Here is a 20,836-nt window from a genome sequence, read left to right as displayed (position 1 = left end):
TTGCAGAAGGGGCAAGGGAGTTCCCCTGGGGCATCTTTTGTAAAGGCACTAATCTCCATGAGAGCTCGACCCTCATGAATTAATCACCTCCCAAATCCCCCATCTCCTAATGCTACCACATTGGGCATTAGGATTCGAATATGGGAACATACGGGGCAAAAAAACATTCAGACCATAGCACGTGGCAAAGCTCTTGTGCTCTAAACATAGTCTCCTACTACTGACTAGCACACGTTCATCTTCTTTATGCACAGACTTCACCACTGAAGCCATTCTTCTGGATAATGCAATAGTCAGCAGCATGAAGCTCCTACTCAGATACATGTACATTATAAGGGAAAGGAGGCTTTGAGAACCTTTGCATATTTTGCCCGTGTCTTTGCCTATTTGCAAAGATTCTTCTTTTCTTTCTGGCTTACTCAGGAAAATGTCACTACAGAGGGGAGCAAACCTGGCAGAGAGTCTCAAGATGGTAGATAGGACAGGTAAGTTTCAGTGGGATTGGATGTCAGCCAGAAGGTCTGGGTTTCTGGGGTTAACTTCCATTCCAGAAGTATGTGGTGGTGTAGAAAGAAATACCATCCAAAAGAAGGGACTATTGAAACCCTGAGTACCTCAGAGAACTACTCTGCCTCCCCCTCAATCTTACCCACTGGCTGGGTTACCAAAAACCTCTCAGCTGTCAGATCTCATGGACACTCTTCATTCACTGTCTGACCCAAACTTTGAGTGAAATGTTATGTTGCGGACCAGCCCTTCCTTTTAGAAGCCCCTCCACCCTTGGCCTCTGGTACCTACTTCTTTACTAGCTTCCTTCTGCCCCACTATAGCTCCTTCTGGCTTTTTCTCCAGACTCCATCCTGTTTTTTTCTCATTTTACGTGTTTCCTGATGAGAAGTGATGAGCTCCTGAACAGCTACAGCAATAGTAGGGATGAAGAGAAGATACAAAGTGGAGGGTACGTGGAAGAGGTTTCAGTTCCATCAAGTCAAACATGGGGGGAGGAAGGAGCCCCTGAGCTGCCCCCCTCCCCAGGCAGCCCACCCCACGGTCAGAGTGAGAAGTCCCTCAGGATCCTATAGCACTCTTGGAATACCTCGGCCAGCCCTTTCCCTTACCCTTGTCCCATGGTCATGTGGTGGTGAATTAGTCTGTCTTTCCTCCTAAACTGTGAGGTCCCCAGGACCTCCACAGAGCCTGACACACTGCAGTCATCCTGTTACTGAGTAAATAAAGGAATGCAGTACTTAAAATGTGTGCAAATAAAAATATAGCAAATGTTGCCATATATATTTAAAATGATCTTCCCTAAGATGCTCCACTGCTGGTTGTGCTATCGAAGTTCAAATTCCTCACTGAGTTCAAGAGAAAGTGAAAACACCACCCTCTCCTTCATCTTATTTGTAATTTTTCTTGACTCATAGTCATCAATGCATAGTTTAGCCCATAATTGTTCTGTTTATGTGACTGCCAACCATTCAGCAAAGCCTGAAGGCTAATGTCATTATCTCTTATAGATTTTGATATCAATTATATCACCTAGCACGGTAGCTGCTCAGTAAATGGTAAGTGGGCAAATGGACTGATTACTCCTAAACTTGGACCAGCAGCTCCAGCCAGAGGGGTAAGCATTTTTATATTTCCTGTACTGCCCCCACCCTCTCTACTTCTGTCCACATCCCACCAGCCAGCCTGCCCACTCAAGCCTCCTTTCCCTTCCTAAAACCACCAAAATCCAGAGAACCCCAAACTCCCAAAACACATAAGTACTTATTCATACTTGTACATGTCTCATTGTCACCCAGATGATCATGTGTTACAAATGCCATATGACTTCAGCTAAACTCTAAGTTCCTGGAGGGCAAGGAATGTGTATTTTTATCTTTCTATCATTCCCTCTACAATTTCTTCTAGCGCTACACCACTACAGAAAGCGGTCACCCCCAGGTCCAAAGTGTCAATGTCATTGCAGGGAAACAGGCTTTTTCAGGCGGGTCTGATCACAAACACGCAGAATGGGAGGCCGACAGTCTCAGCAGATGAGCGTTTTCTAGACAGGCTTGTTGTATTTCACATCCAAGCCCAAACCAGGAAGTGTTGTTTAAGATGAGTCAAACACTAAAAACACTTTGGCCTCGGAAACAAAACCGACCAGGCTCCAGAAAGGCTATAGGGGTCTAAATTTGGGACTATTCTTCGGTTTGGATTGGAACCTACGGCTTCCTACCCGTAAGACGTTTTAAACTTTCAAAATTGCGCCTCCCCCCCCCAAAAAAAAACCCTAAGTGAGATGACATAAAAGACACAGAGGCGAGCGTACACACCTACACAAAACACACACATCTATACAAACATATGCACAGACCAATTTGGTTTTGCGATCCGCTTCCTTATCTAGACGGTCCAGGCTTGGGCCAGATTTGAGTTGGTAAATTCTTCTCCAAACTAAACCAGGGCAGATTGCAGAAAAGGTGTTTAATTCTGGAGATTTTTAAGGAGAAGTGTCGAGGCGTAGCCAGGCCACGCCCGGGTCCCGCTTTCCCGTTGCACAACTGAAAGCTATGTCCGGGCAAGTCGAAGGAGGAACCCTGAGACCTCCAGCCCCTCCTCCCTGCGACCACGGGGAGCAGCGGAGTCCTGGGAGGCGGGGAGGATCTCTGGGTGAAGACAACGGGGCCGAGGGTGTTAAGTTTTAGCCCCGGGAGCCCCGGACGGCTACAACGCGAACAGCAGCCAGCCGCGGGCAGGAAGGGGAGGACCCGACCGGGCAAGGAGGAGCCCTCGCGCGGGCTTGGGGCTGGGTCGGAAAAGCTGCCTCACTGGCGCGCCCTCCGGCCCCTCCGCTCCTTCCCTCCCTCCCAGAGCGCCCCGCCCGGGCCTCCCTTCTAGTCTCCGCTGCGCCCTCCCCGAGGCAGTGTTTGCAGCGGCCTTGCCATGTCTCAGCCGGGCCAGAAGCCCGCCGCCTCCCCGCGGCCCCCGCGCGCTGCAGCGGCCCGCCATACCCAGGAGGTGAGTGGTGCTCCTCCGGGAGCCGCAGGGCTGAACGCTGGGAGGACCCCAGCCCCGGAGCCGTGGGCCACCTCCTCTGGGCGTAGCCTGCCTGACCTCCCGGCCCGTGCGCCCCTTCCCGGGCCGGAGAAGGGCGCGGGGCTCAGGGCCGGCCGCTGCGCGGGTGGCTGGAGGTGGCCGGGTATTCCCTGGCCCAGGCCAAGCGCGCTGGGCGTGGCGCGAGCTCAACAGGGGGTGGCCCGCATCGGGAAAAGTTGGATGGTGAGAGGTGGGTGAAATGAGCATAGGGATGAAAGGAGGAAAAAGTTCATTCGGGACCCCCCAGAGTGGGTGGGGTAGTTTAACTGGACTGCGGAATCCTCTCTTCCGTGTAAAACCCAGGCTGAAGGGCGTATCTGCCCGGAGAAATAAAACTTCTTCCCTAGCTAACCTCGAGCCAAATCGGGCAGGGCGGGGCCAGCCGGCGGGGGCGGGGCCGGCTTCGGGCGCCGCCCAGGTGCCCTGCCTCCTGACGGCTCCCGGGCTTGCGAGCTCAGAGCTCGCCAGCTCCAAGGCAGGCGAAGTGGGATCCCCGTGCCTGCCGCTCCGCACCCCGCGTCCTCGCCGGGCCCTCGGCCGCGCGTCTCAGAGCAAACCAGTTGTCGCCATGGCATTCGCAAGCTGGTGGTACAAGACGGTAAATAGGAGCGGTCGTGCTTGGGCAGGAATGGGAAGGGAGTGTGTTTGCTTTGCCTTTCTGGGAGTGCGGATGGTATTGTCCGGGTTTTGGCTGGGAAAGGGTGGGGACCAGGGGCGACCTCCTCTTAGGACTTCAGGTTAGGCTCCGGGAGAGGCCGAGACTCACCCTACTGTGGTATGCACGAGCGCGCCCGGGCGTGCGAGTCGATGTGAGCAGATGCGGGAGGCGCTGCTCCGCTCACAAGTTGAACGGGACAGGAATTGTTGCTGGAGGAATTCCGTCCCTGGATGCGGATTCCTGGATGAACTCAGCTCGCAAGAGCAGAGATCTAAAGCAAAGCTCGAAGCTTTTAGAGAAATGTTCTTGGACATGCATTTTCCAACACAAAGGAGGAGAGACAGCCGGGATGGGGGGCAAGGAGAAAACCCAAAACTCCGAGGAGCAGAAGCAAGTGAGATCAAGACCTTTGTTGAGAATGAGACAGAGAGAGCAAGAGCAGTTCTGTACTTTATTCCACAAAAAATACACAAAAGATGTGTTGATAGGTGAGAATCAAAATATTTATATCCCACTGATTGATGGGAGAATTTCAGAAACTTAGTTTAAGTACACCTCTTTCTCAGCATGTGGTATTGGGAAAAGCAAGGTTATTGTAATCAGACACTCTTTAGAGAAAACCTTATATTGGAATCAGTAAACTGTCCCTGATAAGCCAATGGCCATTACTGAGCATCTACTCTGTGCCAAGACGGGTACTGGCCTCCAAGTACACAGTGGAGAATAAGACGATAGTTCTTTTTCTCAAAGGGCAATGAGTCAACCTTTCTGAACCTGTTTCCACGTTTGTAGAAAGAGGGTTATAATAGGCACCACATAAGGGGTTGTGGGGACTGATAAGATTCATAAATCAAAGTACCATACCCATATACTTTTAATGATTGGGAATTACAGTTTCCCTTTAGATATTTCATTGTAATTGTTTCTCATTACGTTTTCTTATTTATGTGCTAAAAGCAAAAGTTTGCTTTGAGTCATTATTGTCCTAAGGTTCTTATCAAAATGCACCACATGAATTATCTGCAAATATGGATGGCAGTATTTCAGAGTTGACATCAGACTTTGCTTTCCAAATTCATGATTCTCTAAAGGAAATTATGCTGGAATATTTGAAGTAGTTTAAATCAGTGCTTTTAACCCTGTTATTTTTTTTTTAAATTTTTTAAAAGATTTTATTTATTTGAGAGAGAGAGAGATCCTGTGTGCGTGCAGGAGTGGGGATGGGGGAGGAGTGGAGGAAGAGGGAGAAGCAGACACCCTGCTGAGAAGTGAGCCCTATGCCAGACTCAATCCCAGCACCCTGAAATCATAACCTGACCCAAAGGTAGAAGTTTAACCGACTGAGCCACCCAGGCGCCCCTAACCCTGTTATGTTTAGGCATAGTCCGTCATTTTGCTAAAATCTCTCTTATAATCCAATTTGGGAACTACTATAAAATTTTTTTGCCTCTTAGAATCAGCAAACTATCTGTGATCAGCTTTGATTCTTCCCAAACCAGTGCCATCTGAAAGAAATGTTGTGAGAGTCACATAGGTAATTTAAAATTTCCTAGTAGCCACATGAACAAAAGCAAATACAGATGAAATTAATGCTAATAATATATTTTATTTAACCCACTATATTCCAAACATTATTTCAACATATAATCAATGTACAAACCATTGAGATATTTTAGATCTTCTTTTTTATATTAATTCTTCAAAATCCAGTGTTCATTTTAAACTTATAGCAATTCATACTTGCTACATTTCAAGTACTCAAAAGGCATGAGTGGCTAAGGGCAATAGTATTGGACAGTATAGCTCAAGACACGGCTTCCTAACCATTTTTGTTTGATGGTTATGAGGGTGTGATCACGACCATTTTGAGAATTAAATGAGAGCTACTGACCATTTTCCCTCAGCAAAATACACACACAAATACACAAAAGCTCACCCATAAATCCTCTAAAGGTCCATGGAGCCATAACACATATATTTTGCATATATACAATATAAATTATAATATACAATAATATGATATATAATATAAAATTATAGAGTATTATATACTCTATAATATAATGTAATTATATAGTGTTACATGCTGTACAATATATGATGTTATATACTATTATAATTATATAATATATAAATATATGATTTATATATTATATATGAATTTTATCATGTATTTTATATATTATGTATTATGATATATATATATCATATATCTATATATATATGATATATATAATGCTTCTGATAAATCCTATAATTAAAGTATCTTTACTAGGATCCTTTAAATACTGAAAAAGATTGTGAATGACCTAACTTTAAAAATCTAGGCAGCATAAGATAAAATAATTAAAAGATATATCTATGATGTTGTTTAAGGGAGTGCTACCTATAAAGCCAGTCAGTGAAACACATTACAATGTATATTTCCACCATCAATATCATTGATCTTATCTTCCAAAGAATTATGTGACTGTAGAAAAAAAAACCCAACAAAACAACTTAAAAAGCTAGATCTGAAGAACATCAGATGAGCATCGTAATGATGAAGCATGAAGGAGAGTAAATTTAGTTGACATCAGGAATCACATTCCTGAGTCATAAGTTGACTTGATTAGGCCATGTTAATTAAAGGTGTTTCTTAGTCTAATTAGAGCCATGGGCCCAGTGGCAGCATGATCAAGGAGCCCAGTCATTTGGGAGGCCCCATTGTTGTGGCCAGTCTGGGAAGAGTGTCAGAAGCCTTTCTGGCAGGACAAACCACTTGGCTGCAATGACTTTTAGGAGTAAGGAATGCAAATTATAGAGTCTGAAAAAAGGGCACAGGCCTTAGAGTGTCTGGGAGAATGGAGGTCAGACACAACTTTGCCCTTTTGGTTGATAGTTTCTAAACTGGTTTGCTTCCCATTGCAGATAAGACTTTTAAATTAGGAGTAACATCTGATGATGTTCTCTAATCAGTTTTGGCACTTCCCAGAAAGTAAATTATATTCTACAAGTGCTTTTTAAAGAATGGTGTAGCTTGCTGGGGCTGGAAACATGGGTGGCCATTTGAGATTCTAAGGTGAATGGGTAGGCATTTACTTCTGAGTAGGTTGTCTGGTGTAATACAAGACTTCTCTAAGCAGCCCATCTTTATTCTATTCTTTTCCTTTTTGTTTTGTTTGTTTGTTTAATTTTTATGGTGGTAAAATATACACATAAAATTTGCCATCTTAACCATTTGTAAATGTAAAGTTAAGTGGAATTAAGTACATTCATATACTTTTTTAAAGTTTTATTTGTTTAAGTAATCTTAAATATACCCAACATGGCGTTCAAACCCAGGACCCCGAGATCGAGAGTAGCATGCTCCTCCAACTGAGGCAGCTAGGCACTGTGTGCACATTCATATTGTGCAACCATCACCACCATCTATCTCCAGAACTCTTTTTATCTTGCAAAACTAAAACTATAAAGCCATTAAAAATAAATCCCCATTCAGTTTATATAATCCGCTTGAATACATAGCACTGTGTTCAAGTATCTGTGTTGCTTTTTTTTCATATTCTGTTGTAAAAAAAAAAAAAAAAAAGTGTGTCAGGTGTCTTTCAGTTAAGAAAAATGTGAAATAACTCCATCCAGTGAACACTATTTATGTAAGTTGCCTTCTCAGTTGGAGGAGGTATTTATCCCAGGGAGAAAAGAGGTCTGTGGTTAGAGTTTCCTTAAAAAAGTATGGAATTCATTTTGACTGTTGAGAACTCATAGAACACAAGAATAATTTGGTAAAGGCCAAATATGTTCACAGGTAATTATTGTTCACCTACTACATGTCTGGTTCTGTAAAGAGTTCCGTGGACATAGCAATTGTGCATTTCTCATAGATAAAAATCACAAGTGCATCCTATTGACTACTATAAAAGCAACAAAGTAACTATTGAAATTCTCATGGCGTCTTCTTCGACTTAGAGAAAATTCAAAAAGCCTTACTGCAGGTAGATCCCAGAAGCTGAACTTGGCAAAGAGGCAGTCGATGCTACCTCTGAAAACTGGACAAAAGGAGCATGCCCTTAACAGTGTCATCTTGACTTATCCATGAGAATGTTAAAGTGTTAGGAAGAAGCATACATGGAGTTTAGGAGAAACATCGAGATTTCAGAATTATGGCCATGCAGTTAATCCTTAATATGTGTCTTTTATAGAATCCCAAAGAACGTTATCCTGTAATTTTAGAATTTGATAGCAAATGTTTTTAGAGGAGCAGAAAGATATCATGTATTAACAGGCCAGACCTTTTATTTACTTATATTTCTTGAGTAATTATTCTCCATACAATATTTAGCACGTGGTAGCTACTTACCGATTTTTAAAAAATAAATCAACTCTATTCTTCTCTATGAGTTTGGAGATTTTAGTTTGAAAACAAAGGGAAATGGCTAAGATATTACCTTTGGGTGACTCTAGGGAGATACATATGCTTGAGATAAGAGGCTTCTAACTTTTTCAAAACTTTTTATCACAGAAGAGAGGATAATATAATGAACTCTTCATATACCCATCATCTTTAATAATTATCAACCTGATAATATTGTCCCACACTTCTTTTATTTAGCTCCCAGCCCCACCAACACACCAAGCACATGCATGCACACACACGCACACACACACACGCACATACACACACACCTCTCCCTTCCAAAATATTTTATTTTATTTTATTTTATTTATTTTATTATTTTTTTTAAAAGAGAGAGTGTGCACGAGAACTAGAGTGAGTGCGAGAGGGGGGGGGGAGGATGGGCAATGGGGGTGGAGGGGCAGAGGGAGAGGGAGAGAGAGAATCTGAAGCAGGCTCCACATCCAGCGCGGAGCCCCACGCAGGGCTGGCTCTCAAGACCCTGATATCATGAGATCATAACCTGAGTTGAAATCAAGAGTTGGAGGCTTAATCGACTGAGGCACCCCGGCGTGCCCCCCAAAGCATTTTAATTGCACATTTAAGGGTCATGCCTGTGGCCAACTTGGTTATATTGTTTGGAAAAGGAATTCTCTATTCGCCATATACTTTGTTTCCTTAGATGTAATATGGAAATATGAGACTAATATAATATACAGGCATAAGAGACAAAAAACTAAACACAAATTTATTAGATGAACCTGGTTGCTTTGTACTTACAAAAAGTAAGAAACTGAATTCTCTGCTCTAACATTTATAACCTTAGAAAATGAAACCTTTAAACCTTTGCTTACATCTCTTATTCATTTTACTGTTTCATAATTCAGCACAATCCAGTTGATGCCAGAGAAAAACAAGGGAGTGGAATAACTTTTATTGTATTCTGAAAATGAACTAGGCAATGGGCCAGGCTCCTCATTAACATCAGCTCCTTTCAGAAATATGTCAGCCCCTGGGCTATGTACTATTACCTTCATTTTACAAGTAGAAAACAGAAAGGTTAAATTATTTGCCCAAGGTCACATAGCCTTTCACATCCATGCTTTTTCTTTCCCATCTGAGTTTGCCAGAGAATGGAATGCAGGGAATTGGTTACCCAGGTAACAGAAGCTGATGGGAAGCCAGCTGGGGAGGGTGAGGCAACCCAGAGATTAAAAATTTCAGGAAGCTGCTATCATTTCTATGCAGGAGGGACTAGCAGGGAGCTGGATCGCCCTGTGGAAACTCCAACTGCAGCTGGCCCATCCTGCAAGAGACACTACTACAGAGCCTCCCACAGGCAGAAAGGAGGGGAAAAGACCACCCACTCACCACCTCCAGTCTCCTGTCACTGCCTCCCAAGCCCGACACCGTCCATCCCAAATATCCCTGGTCCACAGGGCAGGGGGAACAGGGGCCCTGGGCAAGGAATTCACCTGAAGGCAGAAAGGCCCAGAGCTGCTCCAGGGAGATGGTTTTAAAGCAAAACCAGCTTTACATCTTGGTCCTTCTGTTTGTTTGCTGAACATTACTGTTTTAGCAAGCAGAATACATACAAGAATAGATTTTAAGGGATTTTGCAGGAAATATCAATTTACACATTGTCTTTTAATTTTTCAAGCTATTTTTTTTTTTGGGGGGGGGGGCTTCTTTCTCTTTTATCTAGTTTACTGACCTGAACGGAGGAAAAGTACTTCCCAGGCAATGTTCAGAGGTTTATGGAAATAGCAGTCATTCAGTCAAGAAGTATTTGTCACACCTCTATCACAGGACCAGAATAATAAGAATATAGCCAAGTTTTAACTTGTTTGCTTAAGAAACTAAGAAAATTGAGACTAATGAGCAGATAGGAGGATACGACATGCCATAAATAGGGCAAGGCTCAGAATTAGTCAGGAAATGCTCGTGTGAACACAGGGCACTGTGCTCCTTCCTTGAGCAATCAGAGTTTACCCAGGAGCCTCAGAGCCGCCCCAGCCTGCCTGACCAGGGGAATCTCCCCATGGGTGCCAACTCATTGGGGTGATTTGAAGAGCAGAGCCCTCTGCTTCCTGTCATGGTGCCCACAAATCTCCTCTCAAAACCAGTTGTCTCCAGTCCTAGCTGCATAGTAAGATCAGCTGGGAAATCTTAGGAAAATACATCTATGCTCAGGCCCCAACTCTAGACAAACTAATTTCCTACACTCTGGCATGAGTGTTTCTAAGTGTCTCAGGTGCTTGTGATCTACACTGAAGGATGGGACCCACTGTTAAATGAGGGCTTTCCGACCTTTAGAAGGGCCCTGAAATGAGCTTTTCTTACCATATGCAATGGTATGCAGTGACAGAGCTGAGCTCTGTGTACAAGGAAAGTCCAGAGGGCACCAAGATAACATCTTATTGCTTCATGATTTTGCCACAGCTAACGCTGGACATGCAAATATTGGTCTCTATGGCCTTGCCTCCAAGTTGAAGAAGAAAAATTTGCGACTTGTTTTCGAATAACCTTTACTGTTTTTTAAAACAATTTTATTCAAATATAATTCACAAACTATGAATTCACCCATCAAAACATACAATTCAATTCAGTATTTTTTAGTATATTCACAGAGTGGTGGAAACATCACTTCTATTTAATTTTAGAATGTTTTTGTCATCCCCTAAAAGAAAACCCCAACTTTTTTTTTTTTTTTTTTAAGAAGCAAAGGCATTTCAGAAGCACATAGCATTTGTACTCTCTCAGCAGGGCTTGCGCTTGTAGAAGTTCAGTTTTTTTTTTCTGTCTTCCTTCTTCTTTTATATATGTATAGAAATTTGCTTTTATTTTCTTCTGTGTTACCTGTGCCCTTGTGTGCATGTCTCTCAGAGGGTATGTGGGTAGCAGTGGGAAGGGTGCCCAGATGCTCACTAGCGCAAGTCCTCGGCTCGGGGAGCTCACAGGCTGCCAGCCTTACTAGCTCTTGGCTCTTGTTGATTTCCCAACAGGTTTATGCGTTTGCTGTGGCAGAAAATTTTAAGCATATAAAAAACTTTCTCCTCCAATGAGGCTAGAGGCCAGCTACACTTGCCAAATACACAGTGATCCACGGGGGTGAAAACAGTTTGGAAAATTATTTCTTTTTGAGGGAAGATGGTGAAGTCCCTTATCTGCTTTTTCCCTGCTTCTGAACTCCTGCCACACATACCATGTCTTTCATCTTAACTCCATGCGTCGACTGTCTTCTGTAGCCTTATTCTCCCCATCCAATTTCTACTGCGTTAGGGTTAGCATCCTGCACTTCCTGTCTTTGGTCTCCAGCTATTAATACAGGACTGAATGTTTGATTGATTTTATAAAGCAAACCAGTTTCACAATTGGAAGGTTCTGTTTTGGTTTGTTGTTTTCATTTTAGAGCACTGGATTGAGACTTTTTTTTTCTTTAATTTGGGGGGCACAGCACTTTTTTTGAGAGAGAGAGAGAGGATCCTGAGCAGGCCCCACACCCAGCAGGAGCCCAACGTGGGGCTCGATCTCATGACCCTGAGATCATGACCTGAGCCCAAATCAAGAGTCAGTCATTTAACCAACTGAGCCACCCAGGTGCCCTGGATTGAGACTTTTTTGATGTGAGTCCCACGATCTCAACTAGCTTTTCACTAGATCCAGAGTAGCCCAGTCTCTGGCCCATAGAATATAATCCGGAAATGTGGTGTGACAGAGGAGGACCTCATCTTTCAGATCCTCGATTTCTTTATCCATAAAATGAGGTGACAGTGTGGACCTCTGGAGTTGCTGTGGGGAGTGAAGGAGATCTCTTAGGGGAAATGGTTAGCACTGGGCTAGCACAGAGTATGTAGATGCTTAGAACATATTCATTTCCTTTCACTTATCTAGAAAAGTCCTCCAGGGATTTATCAGTTTTGTGGTTTGGCTCTCTTCTGGACCTATCAGAGCTTTCCTTCTCCATGCTTCTCTCACCTCTCCCCACCCCACCCACTGCACGTTGTAGTGGACAGAATTTTCTCTCTTCCCTCTTAGGCTTGCAGCAGGTTTCCTAAGCTTGATTGAATCTGACATAAATCATTCCCAAATATTTCTTTGCATCAGCTCAGTCATGTAGAACGTGCTTAATTATGCCATGAATTAAATAATGAGGTACTTTGTGTGTTAACTATACTCAAATTTTAAAAAGATAATAAATTTAAAAAAATAAATAAAAAATCAGGCACTTTGAATATCTCTCAGCGAAAACTATTTATATTGTTAATAGACTGATGGATATTGAATAAGCCCTGAGAAATGGTCAGGGCAATGGTTCATTCATAAAGTTGCTATTTACTAGAAATTGAATGGTGTTCGGTAGTTCTTGTTAATTTTCTTAGAGTGACGATGATATTGGAGTTACTTGGAGAAAATTCTTCAATTTAAGGAGATGTTTAGTGAAATGTTTAGGGGTAAAATTTTAAGATACCTACAATTTACTTTCAAATGCAGGTACATATCCAAATACAGATAGAGAGATAGATCTGTCTATAATATATGCAAATGTGGCAAAATGTAGCAACAATCTTAATAGTTATTGGATGTAAGTGGTAAGAATATGCGTTCTCATTGTATTATTCTTTTAACTCTTCTGTGTGTTAGAAAAATTTTATAATAAAAGGTGGGTTGGGGCCCCTGGTTGGCTTAGTTGGTTAGACGTCTGACTCGAGATCTCAGCTCAGGTCTTGATCTCAGGGTTGTGAGTTCAAGCCCTGTGTTGGGGTATAGAGCCTACTTAAAAAAAAAAAAAGCTGGATTAAAAAAAAAACTGGGAAAATATAATCCATAGAGTTCCTAAAAAATGGTCTCATTTGATGGTGTTTTTTATGTCATTATACTTTATGTTGTAAAAAAGCTTTCTCCTGGGGCGCCTGGGTGGCTCAGTCGTTAAGCGTCTGCCTTCAGCTCAGGTCATGATCCCGGGGTCCTGGGATCGAGCCCCGCATCGGGCTCCCTGCTTGGCGGGAAGCCTGCTTCTCCCTCTCCCACTCCCCCTGCTTGTGTTCCCTCTCTCACTGTGTCTCTCTCTGTCAAATAAATAAATAAAATCTTAAAAAAAAAAAAAAGCTTTCTTTTATATAATATAAGAGCAAATATTTCTTTTGAAATCACAAAATACCAGTTCTTATAGTACATAATTTTTCTAAGTTGTCATTATAACTGAACATTTTAAAAGTATTTAGCATATATATCTATCCCAAACTATTTAGAACCTACATAATTTGAGGGATTTTTGAGTGTTTAAATGGAAACAAGTAACTGATGGTGTTGGTTAATCTGGAGGACTGAAATTTTGGAACACCCCCAGGAGATGACTTTTTAAAAACTTTTATTTTTATTTACTTTTTTTTTTTTTTTGCATTTTTTAAAGTAAGCTCTATGCCCAGTGTGGGGCTTGAACTCATGATCATGAGATCAAGAGTTGCATGCGCTACAGACTGAGCCAGACAGGGGCCCCTTTTAAAAATTTTTTAAAGAAAAACGTCTATATACCTAAATTTTAGGGAGAAAGGGCTGTCTGCACATTTACTGTAGGGCAGTGTGTCATCATATATATTTGCCACATGAGCAGGAAGCAGAGGGGACCTTGTAGAGAGCAGGGAACCTTATACTTGACAAGAGCAAGTGCCTCTTTAAGCTTTTTCATTTGTAAAGTGGAATACTAATACCTTCTGAGGAGTGATGAGGCACTCAATATGCTCAGTAAAACAGTGCATTTTTGTTGTTGTTAACGTTTGTCTCTAATCTGAGAAAGATAGGGATTTGGACATAGTAGTGAGTGTGATAGGGTTCTAAATTTACCAAGTCTGGAAGGAGACCAGATTGGGTCAATCTGTCACTGTAGATCTATCCCTCTTAAATTCTGCCTGCAAATGGTGAATGATTCTTCCCCCTAGTCTGGCCTTCAGGAATCTTCTGAAACTTACCTCTTACCATCTAGCACTGATATATATGTGGGCTTTTAGATTTTTTTTTTTTTTTCCAGATTCATTTACTACTCAATACTGCTTGCCCGCAACTGTGGACAGACGAATGCTAGACTAGGACATCAAGGTGGAACAGGCCCTGTACAGGGGTTCATTCACCAAGCTCTTGAAGCCTAGGGGTTTTTCACGGAGTGGGTTCCACTCACTGATCCATGACAGTGTTACATTTTGGGAAGAATTTGCCACGCATAAAAGTGATTTCCCCCTAGTTTTTCATACAGAGAACTCTTAATGCAAGGCTTCATCCATGTGTCAGATATTTCTTGGATTCTTGTTTTAATTAAAATATATGTTGATATTACTAAAGAAAATATTACCTTATTCTATTTAGCATGTTATAGTGACAACGTATTGTAAGTCAGAAAACCTGCTATGCAAACTTTTCTCATTTACTAGGTCTGTGTCCTTATGAAAGATCAATGAATTCTTCTTATTCTTAGTTTTTTCATCCCTAAAAATCACATGAGCCTCTTTTTTTGTATCAAATAAGAATATGTATGATAGTAAATAATAAAGAATAATGTAAATTTTTATTATTAATATTACTGTTACTACCACTCTTTTTAATTCAAATAATTTCATTGACTTACATATCCAGGTTATCATTTGCTTTAGGGAATGTTGTACAGTTTTATATTTTGGTTTAACTGAAGATAGTCGGGACTGAACCCAATCGTGAGCTTTTATTTCCTTATATTTAGATTATTTTTTCCCACTTTCTTGCACATCCCACAATGTGCAAGAAATGAAACAATTCTTTGTAACCCTTTTCGGGAATATAATTTTTTTTTTATTTTTTTATTTTTTTATTTTATTTTATTTTTTTTTTAAGATTTTATTTATTTGCGAGAGAGAGAATGAGAGACAGAGAGCATGAGAGGGGGGAGGGTCAGAGGGAGAAGCAGACTCCCTGCTGAGCAGGGAGCCCGATGTGGGACTTGATCCCGGGACTCCAGGATCATGACCTGAGCTGAAGGCAGTCGCTTAACCAACTGAGCCACCCAGGCGCCCTATAATTTTTTTTTTAATCTCTCAAAAAAAGTCAGTAAACTTTATGGCTCATTTTATCTTATCATCAAGACAAATGAGTATGTAAGCTACCTGAAGGTTTTATGTGCCACATAAAAATAATTGCTTTCATTCCCACTGTACTGGTGAGAAAAATAATTCTGTTTCTGGACATAATGAAATCCTAAAGCCATAATAAATAGAAGTTGCGGGTATGGTCTTCCCCCTGCAGGGTTTGTCTTCCTGGAAGATAACTGGGGAAGAACTCTGAGGAATTCCCAAGAACCATCAGAAGCAATGGCGGACTTGGAAGCTGTGCTCCTCCCTTGAGCCCATGCTGAACTGAGGCTTAAGTATGGCTTTAGGCTCCACATGGACCTTAGACATCAAAACTCCATGGGGAACCACATGTCTCCCATGCCGGCAATTTGGGCTTTAAAATTGCGTGAGGCATTTTGTAGGAGATGAGATGCCGCCTTGGAATCACCATCAGATCTGTGTCTGGTTAATTATAGACTGACTTTCTACATCCCAAATGAATGTGTGTAGGTTCTCTTGATTTTTGAAAGCCACCTATGTCAATGTAGAATTATCAGCATTTTCAGAAGGAAGATTAAAGGGGTCCTTGTTTTTACAGGCTACATATTTAGTCCTTCGGGATTAAAGTTACTATTATATTATCTTGTATTACCTCCTTCTTTTAAACATTATCTTTCTTTCTTTTCTTTTTATATTTTTATAGCATGTCAGTGGAAAAACCAGTGGATCACCTTCCAAGTCAGGAGAAAAGAAAGGATCAGATGAGGTAATTCCCACAATACTGGGCTTTCCTTTTCTCTTGCTTTTAATTGTGAATTCTATCTTGAAACAGATAATAAGGTTGCAAAGACCTCCTACTGGAATATTGGCAAATTTAGTCTTAACCAAGATTTGATTCAAGAATATAAGTGGAAATCATTAAAAATTAATGAAAAATAAAGTGTTCCTGGGGAAAGAACCTTTAGAAATAGTTTCTATTTAGGAACAGAAGCCAGTTATTGAGGGTGTTTTCTCTATAGGAATTGCTGAACCTTAAATGTTGTGTTGGTGAACATGGCAGATTTGGAGGGAGAAACCAAATGCTGTAGTGGAAAAGGACATCTTTGTTCATGAGAGTACACTAGGAAAAAGGACAGTGATCGCCTGGATGAACCCATTATTCCAGTTCATAAACAAAAGGAAGAAAGAAAGACTATTTTGATTTGGATCAATTCTGTGGAAAAGGAGTAAAACCAAACCTTTCCACTTGGGGATGAGTTTTCTTTGACACTGAATTTCTTCCTCCAGTGAATGATGCACTATTATGTGCCCTGTCAACACTGGCCGACTTGTCCGTGGAAGGATCCTACGAATGTGCTGTCCTTTCAAAGGGTACAAGAAAGTATAAAAATGATCATGATGTTTTCCTCTATGTTATCAAAATGTTTTTAGAAATTTTGTTCCTCTTCTTTCTGCAATTTTGTAATATTTAATATATTTCAATATATTCAATATATATAAGGAGGCTTTACAGCTAGACCCTTCTATGGATTCTGCACTGCAGTTCGCTGAACTTTCTACTGTCATTTTCATTACCAATACACATGAAAATATAATTTAGAGTCTTTCCTTTTTAATTATTAATTTCTATTTTATTTATTTATTTACTTTACACTGTTTAAGTCTATATAAAGTTGGTCTCATGGAGGAGAGTGCTGGAATAGGTGAGACTTTCTTGCCATAGCAAGCCCAAATTGTGTCAGACACACTTGGATTATGTGCTACAAAGTGTTGCTTTAATAGATTATTTCTTGACAAGCAAATTTGTAATGAATTTTTTGTACCCATGGAAGGCAGATGTTTCTTTAAAATTAGAAAGTAAGAGTAAACATTAAGATTTTATCCTGTTTCTTGGTTAAATTTTTAAAAAATAAATTCCCATATGAAAAACCACAGGGTGCCTGGGTGGCTCAGTTGGTTACGCGACTGCCTTCGGCTCAGGTCATGATCCTGGAGTCCCGGGATCGAGTCCCGCATCGGGCTCCCTGCTCAGCGGGGAGTCTGCTTCTCCCTCTGACCCTCCCCCACTTTCTTGCTTTCTCTCTCTCATTCTCTCTCTCTCAAATAAATAAATAAAAATATTTTTTAAAAAAACCCCACATTTTCCTCCTTTTACTAGCATGAAAATCTGTAGAGTGTCATTCAGTTCCTTATCTACCCTACCTTTTAAATATATTCCCAGATAAGTTATCTATCAAATAATTTATGATTTGAAAACTATAGAGTTTCTTTATTCTCCAGACCCCAAAATAATGCGTTTGGATGTTATTCTTTATTACTATAAATCGAGATTAAACTATTTACACACAAAAGGAAATCTTTTCTAACGTGGTCAAGTGAATAGTTGGCTAGTTCATATATCACTAATTGTGTTATTACTCTAAAGCTTAAATATTACATCTTGAATATATAGGCATTGTTGGTTTAGGCAACAACTGCTATAGCACAGTGTTAGGTTGTTTTTCTTTTTTCATAATATCTAGACTATAAAGTACCTTATTTCCGTATTTATAAGGGGCTGGAGAAAACTCATAAGGACCTCTGTTACAAATGCAGCGGGGGGACATAATCTGAGATTTCTGTGTTATAGAGGCAGACTGCACTTTAAGTTTGAAACAAAAGGCCGAACTTCCACCTCAAGGAAAGGAAGAAGGAATTTTTCTTCTGTTTATCAGCCTGTCAAGGAATTCTGGTTTTGTTTCGTAACGCTTCTGAGAAATTCAGATTTACAACTCGTCTTGTGCCGAGCCTGGACACATTGGTCTGTTTTGCTCTGTCTCAGCCAGCAGAAGTGAAGAGGGGACAGAGGCTTTTCCCCGCTCCCGTGGTGTAAATCACTGTAGAGATTCATACAGTTTGAGACTGAAGATTATTTATCATCTCCCCAAATTCTGTCCATGTACATCTGATAGGGTAGACAGACCTGTGGGTGGGATGACTTGGTAGTCAAGGCATATTTCCAGTATGGTCTGTCTCCAGGGAATCTCTTATTCTTTATGTCACATACAAATTAGTCCTTGGTGAGATACTCTGGCCCTGGAGAGAATTCAAGGAAACCATCTTGCATTAGGCGTTATTTTAGCTTTTGTGTGCACAGTTGTAAAACCAAGTGTGATTTGGATTTCTTTGCCCTGCCCACCATCCACGATTGGTTACCGTCCTCTTTCCTTCTCAAAATCACCACAGAAAGATTTCCTGAAACCAATCCTTTCTCCCAAATATTTCATTACCTACTGCTCTTTTGAACAAGAAATGAGATTCAGAAGCTTCATTTGGGTTTTGGTAATCCATTTGCAGACTAGTATATGCTTCCAGAGGTTAAATAGCATGTCCCTAAGCGTATGCAAACATGTGGGTTCGGCTTCCACAGAGGAACCCAGGCCTTTGAAACAAAGTCAGTTTGAAAAGGGCTTTCTAGGCTCAGGGGTACTTTTTGGCATTTTTTTTTTTTCTTTCTCTCTTTATTATCCTGCTGCATTTTATTTGGAAGTGCAAGAGAAAGGATACATAGGAGGACTTCAGGAAGATATAACCAGGAGAAAAAATGATTAGGGTGAGTAAGAGCCACTATTATATTGACGCATGTAAACATATCTGGGGATGAATGCTTTGTGTGAAGGTTAGAGCTCTTTCTCTCCAGCAATCGTAAATAGTTCTTACTTGTTTGGTGTTTGACCCCTATACAACCACTAATGATCCTAAGAAGTTGGCAGCAATTTTAACGGAATCTTACAACCCAGATATCATTTGTCATGTTGCATTTGCAATACAAATGCTTGAGGAATGCCTAGGGTAAGTGTCTAGGAGAACGAATTCACTTATTTGTTTGTACCAGTCATTGTGATTTGGCTTTGTCCTCCTCAGATGTAGAGGAATTATAAAACTAATAGTTGCATGGACTAACAAGCCGAAGATACAAGGACTAGAGCAGGAAAAAGAAAAATGAAAACACTTAACACCAGCCCCTTTAAAGACACTGGAAGAGAGAAGCCTTTCCAAACCTGCAATCAAATCTATTTAAAGTATTTGACTAACACATCTGGACTCACTGGGGGAGTGTGAGCATTTTAGCAACATATTTCAGTGAAGGCCTGAGGGATGGAATTTAAAGCATTAGATGGGCACAATCTTACAGAGCCAATTATAAGAACTCAAATTTAATAATAGAAATATTTTAGGGGCGCAGAAAGGGAGCTGTAAATACAAGAGAATAGAAATTGCACCTTAGAGGAAAAGATATGGGGCAGATTTTCTTTACCATCAGTAATAGTAAAAGCATTCTTCAGTGTTTACCTTTCCTCCTTCTAAAATCCATGAAGTATTGAATGACTCCAACATTTTTTACACTTTTTCTCTTAATGAAATTACTCTTTTTTATTTTATTAATTTTTTAAAGATTCATTTATTTATTTGAGAGAGAGGGAGATCAAGAACATGAGTGGGGGGAAGGGCATAGGGAGAGAATCTCAAGCAGATTCCCCGCTGAGTGAGGAGCCCAACTCACGGCTTGATCCCAGGACCCATGAATCATGACCTGAGCAGAAACCAAGAGTCAGTGACTTAACCGACTGAGCCACCCAGGTGCCCCCCAATTAGTCTTTTTTTTTTTTAATTACAAAAGCAATATGTACTTATGAAAAACAGTATTACCTAATCTACCACTTAGTTATAACTATTGCTATACAATTTTGTGTGTATTCTTAAATCAATGCCATAATATCTTGTGTTCATACTTAATATATATATTGATTTTAGCAACTTTTTTTTTTTTTTAGAGAGAGAGAAAACTAGCAGGGGGAGGACAGAGGGAGAGCGGGAGAGAGAATCTTAAACAGGCTCCATGCCCAATGCGGAGCCCAATGCGGGGCTCCAACTCATGACCCTGAGATCATGACCTGAGCCAAAATCAAGTGTCCGATGCTTAACTGACTGAGCCACCCAGGAACCCCTAATTTTAGCAACTTTTTATACAGCTAAAACATAATCACAGAAGAAAATTGAGAAAATACTGAAGACTTTAAAGAAAAAAATACCATCATCCAGAATTCTAGCACCTACAGAGATGGCCGCTACTTCCATCTTGGTGTATTTCCCTAAGTCTTTTTTTTCTCTGTATATTATGTTTAAGCTGAGATAACAAACAAACATCACTAGGAGGGCCTAGAAAACAATAAATAATGTGCTTTGTGAGAGATCAATCTATTCCAATTAAAAAGAGTCATCACTGTGGGTGACTTAAGAAAATCATTATTCAGGTATCTTGGCATTTAGTATGGCATTTAATCTGGTTTTTATTTTGTTGCTGTGTTTGTGAGGGAGAAACACATACTTCCTCAAAAAGTCTTCTGGGACAGTGTTCCCACAAGCAAGTGGTGTAGCTGTTAGAAAATTCTGGAAGAGTAGTTCAGCATACATCATTTTAAGGGATTATGGGTCATGACGACAGAGTCCATATTAATTGTCGGTTGATTGTGGCTACGCAAGCTCATGTCCCAGTTTCCAGAAAGAGGCAAAGCCAAAGATGTGCCCCAAGGGCAGTCCCGCCTGGCTCCCCCGGACACCCATACCAGCAGCCAGCCCAGAATCCAACCGCATGGCTGA

At 41.0% G+C, this 20,836-nt stretch overlaps 1 protein-coding gene and 1 non-coding gene across 13 annotated transcripts in view; one reads left to right on the top strand and one right to left on the bottom strand.

Moving 5' to 3' along the window:
- Positions 1-2,380: 2,380 nt before the first annotated feature.
- The window catches only part of CAST (calpastatin), a 115,360-nt gene continuing 96,904 nt past the window's right edge, over positions 2,381-20,836 (top strand). For 2 of the 12 annotated variants that reach the window (XM_032403953.1, XM_032403963.1), the window contains exons 1-2: positions 2,382-3,009; positions 15,900-15,962. In XM_032403953.1, the coding sequence (XP_032259844.1) occupies positions 2,935-3,009; positions 15,900-15,962 (138 nt within the window). In that variant the 5' untranslated portion in view covers positions 2,382-2,934. Of the gene's footprint in view, positions 3,010-3,561; positions 3,686-15,899; positions 15,963-16,045; positions 16,568-20,836 lie in introns of those variants that run through there. The other 10 variants (XM_032403964.1, XM_032403954.1, XM_032403966.1 and 7 more) reach the window with 7 other exon arrangements.
- On the bottom strand, positions 16,849-16,972 carry LOC116632509. Its single transcript, XR_004299445.1, has one exon. It is a non-coding gene; the product is annotated as a small nucleolar RNA SNORA28 (small nucleolar RNA).

The sequence above is a fragment of the Phoca vitulina genome, unplaced genomic scaffold (genome assembly GCF_004348235.1).
Source record: "Phoca vitulina isolate PV1807 unplaced genomic scaffold, GSC_HSeal_1.0 scaffold6, whole genome shotgun sequence".
In the NCBI taxonomy this organism is placed as follows: Eukaryota; Metazoa; Chordata; class Mammalia; order Carnivora; family Phocidae; genus Phoca; species Phoca vitulina.
The sequence above is the reverse complement of the archived record's forward strand: the minus strand, read 5'-3'. Positions and strand labels throughout refer to the sequence as shown.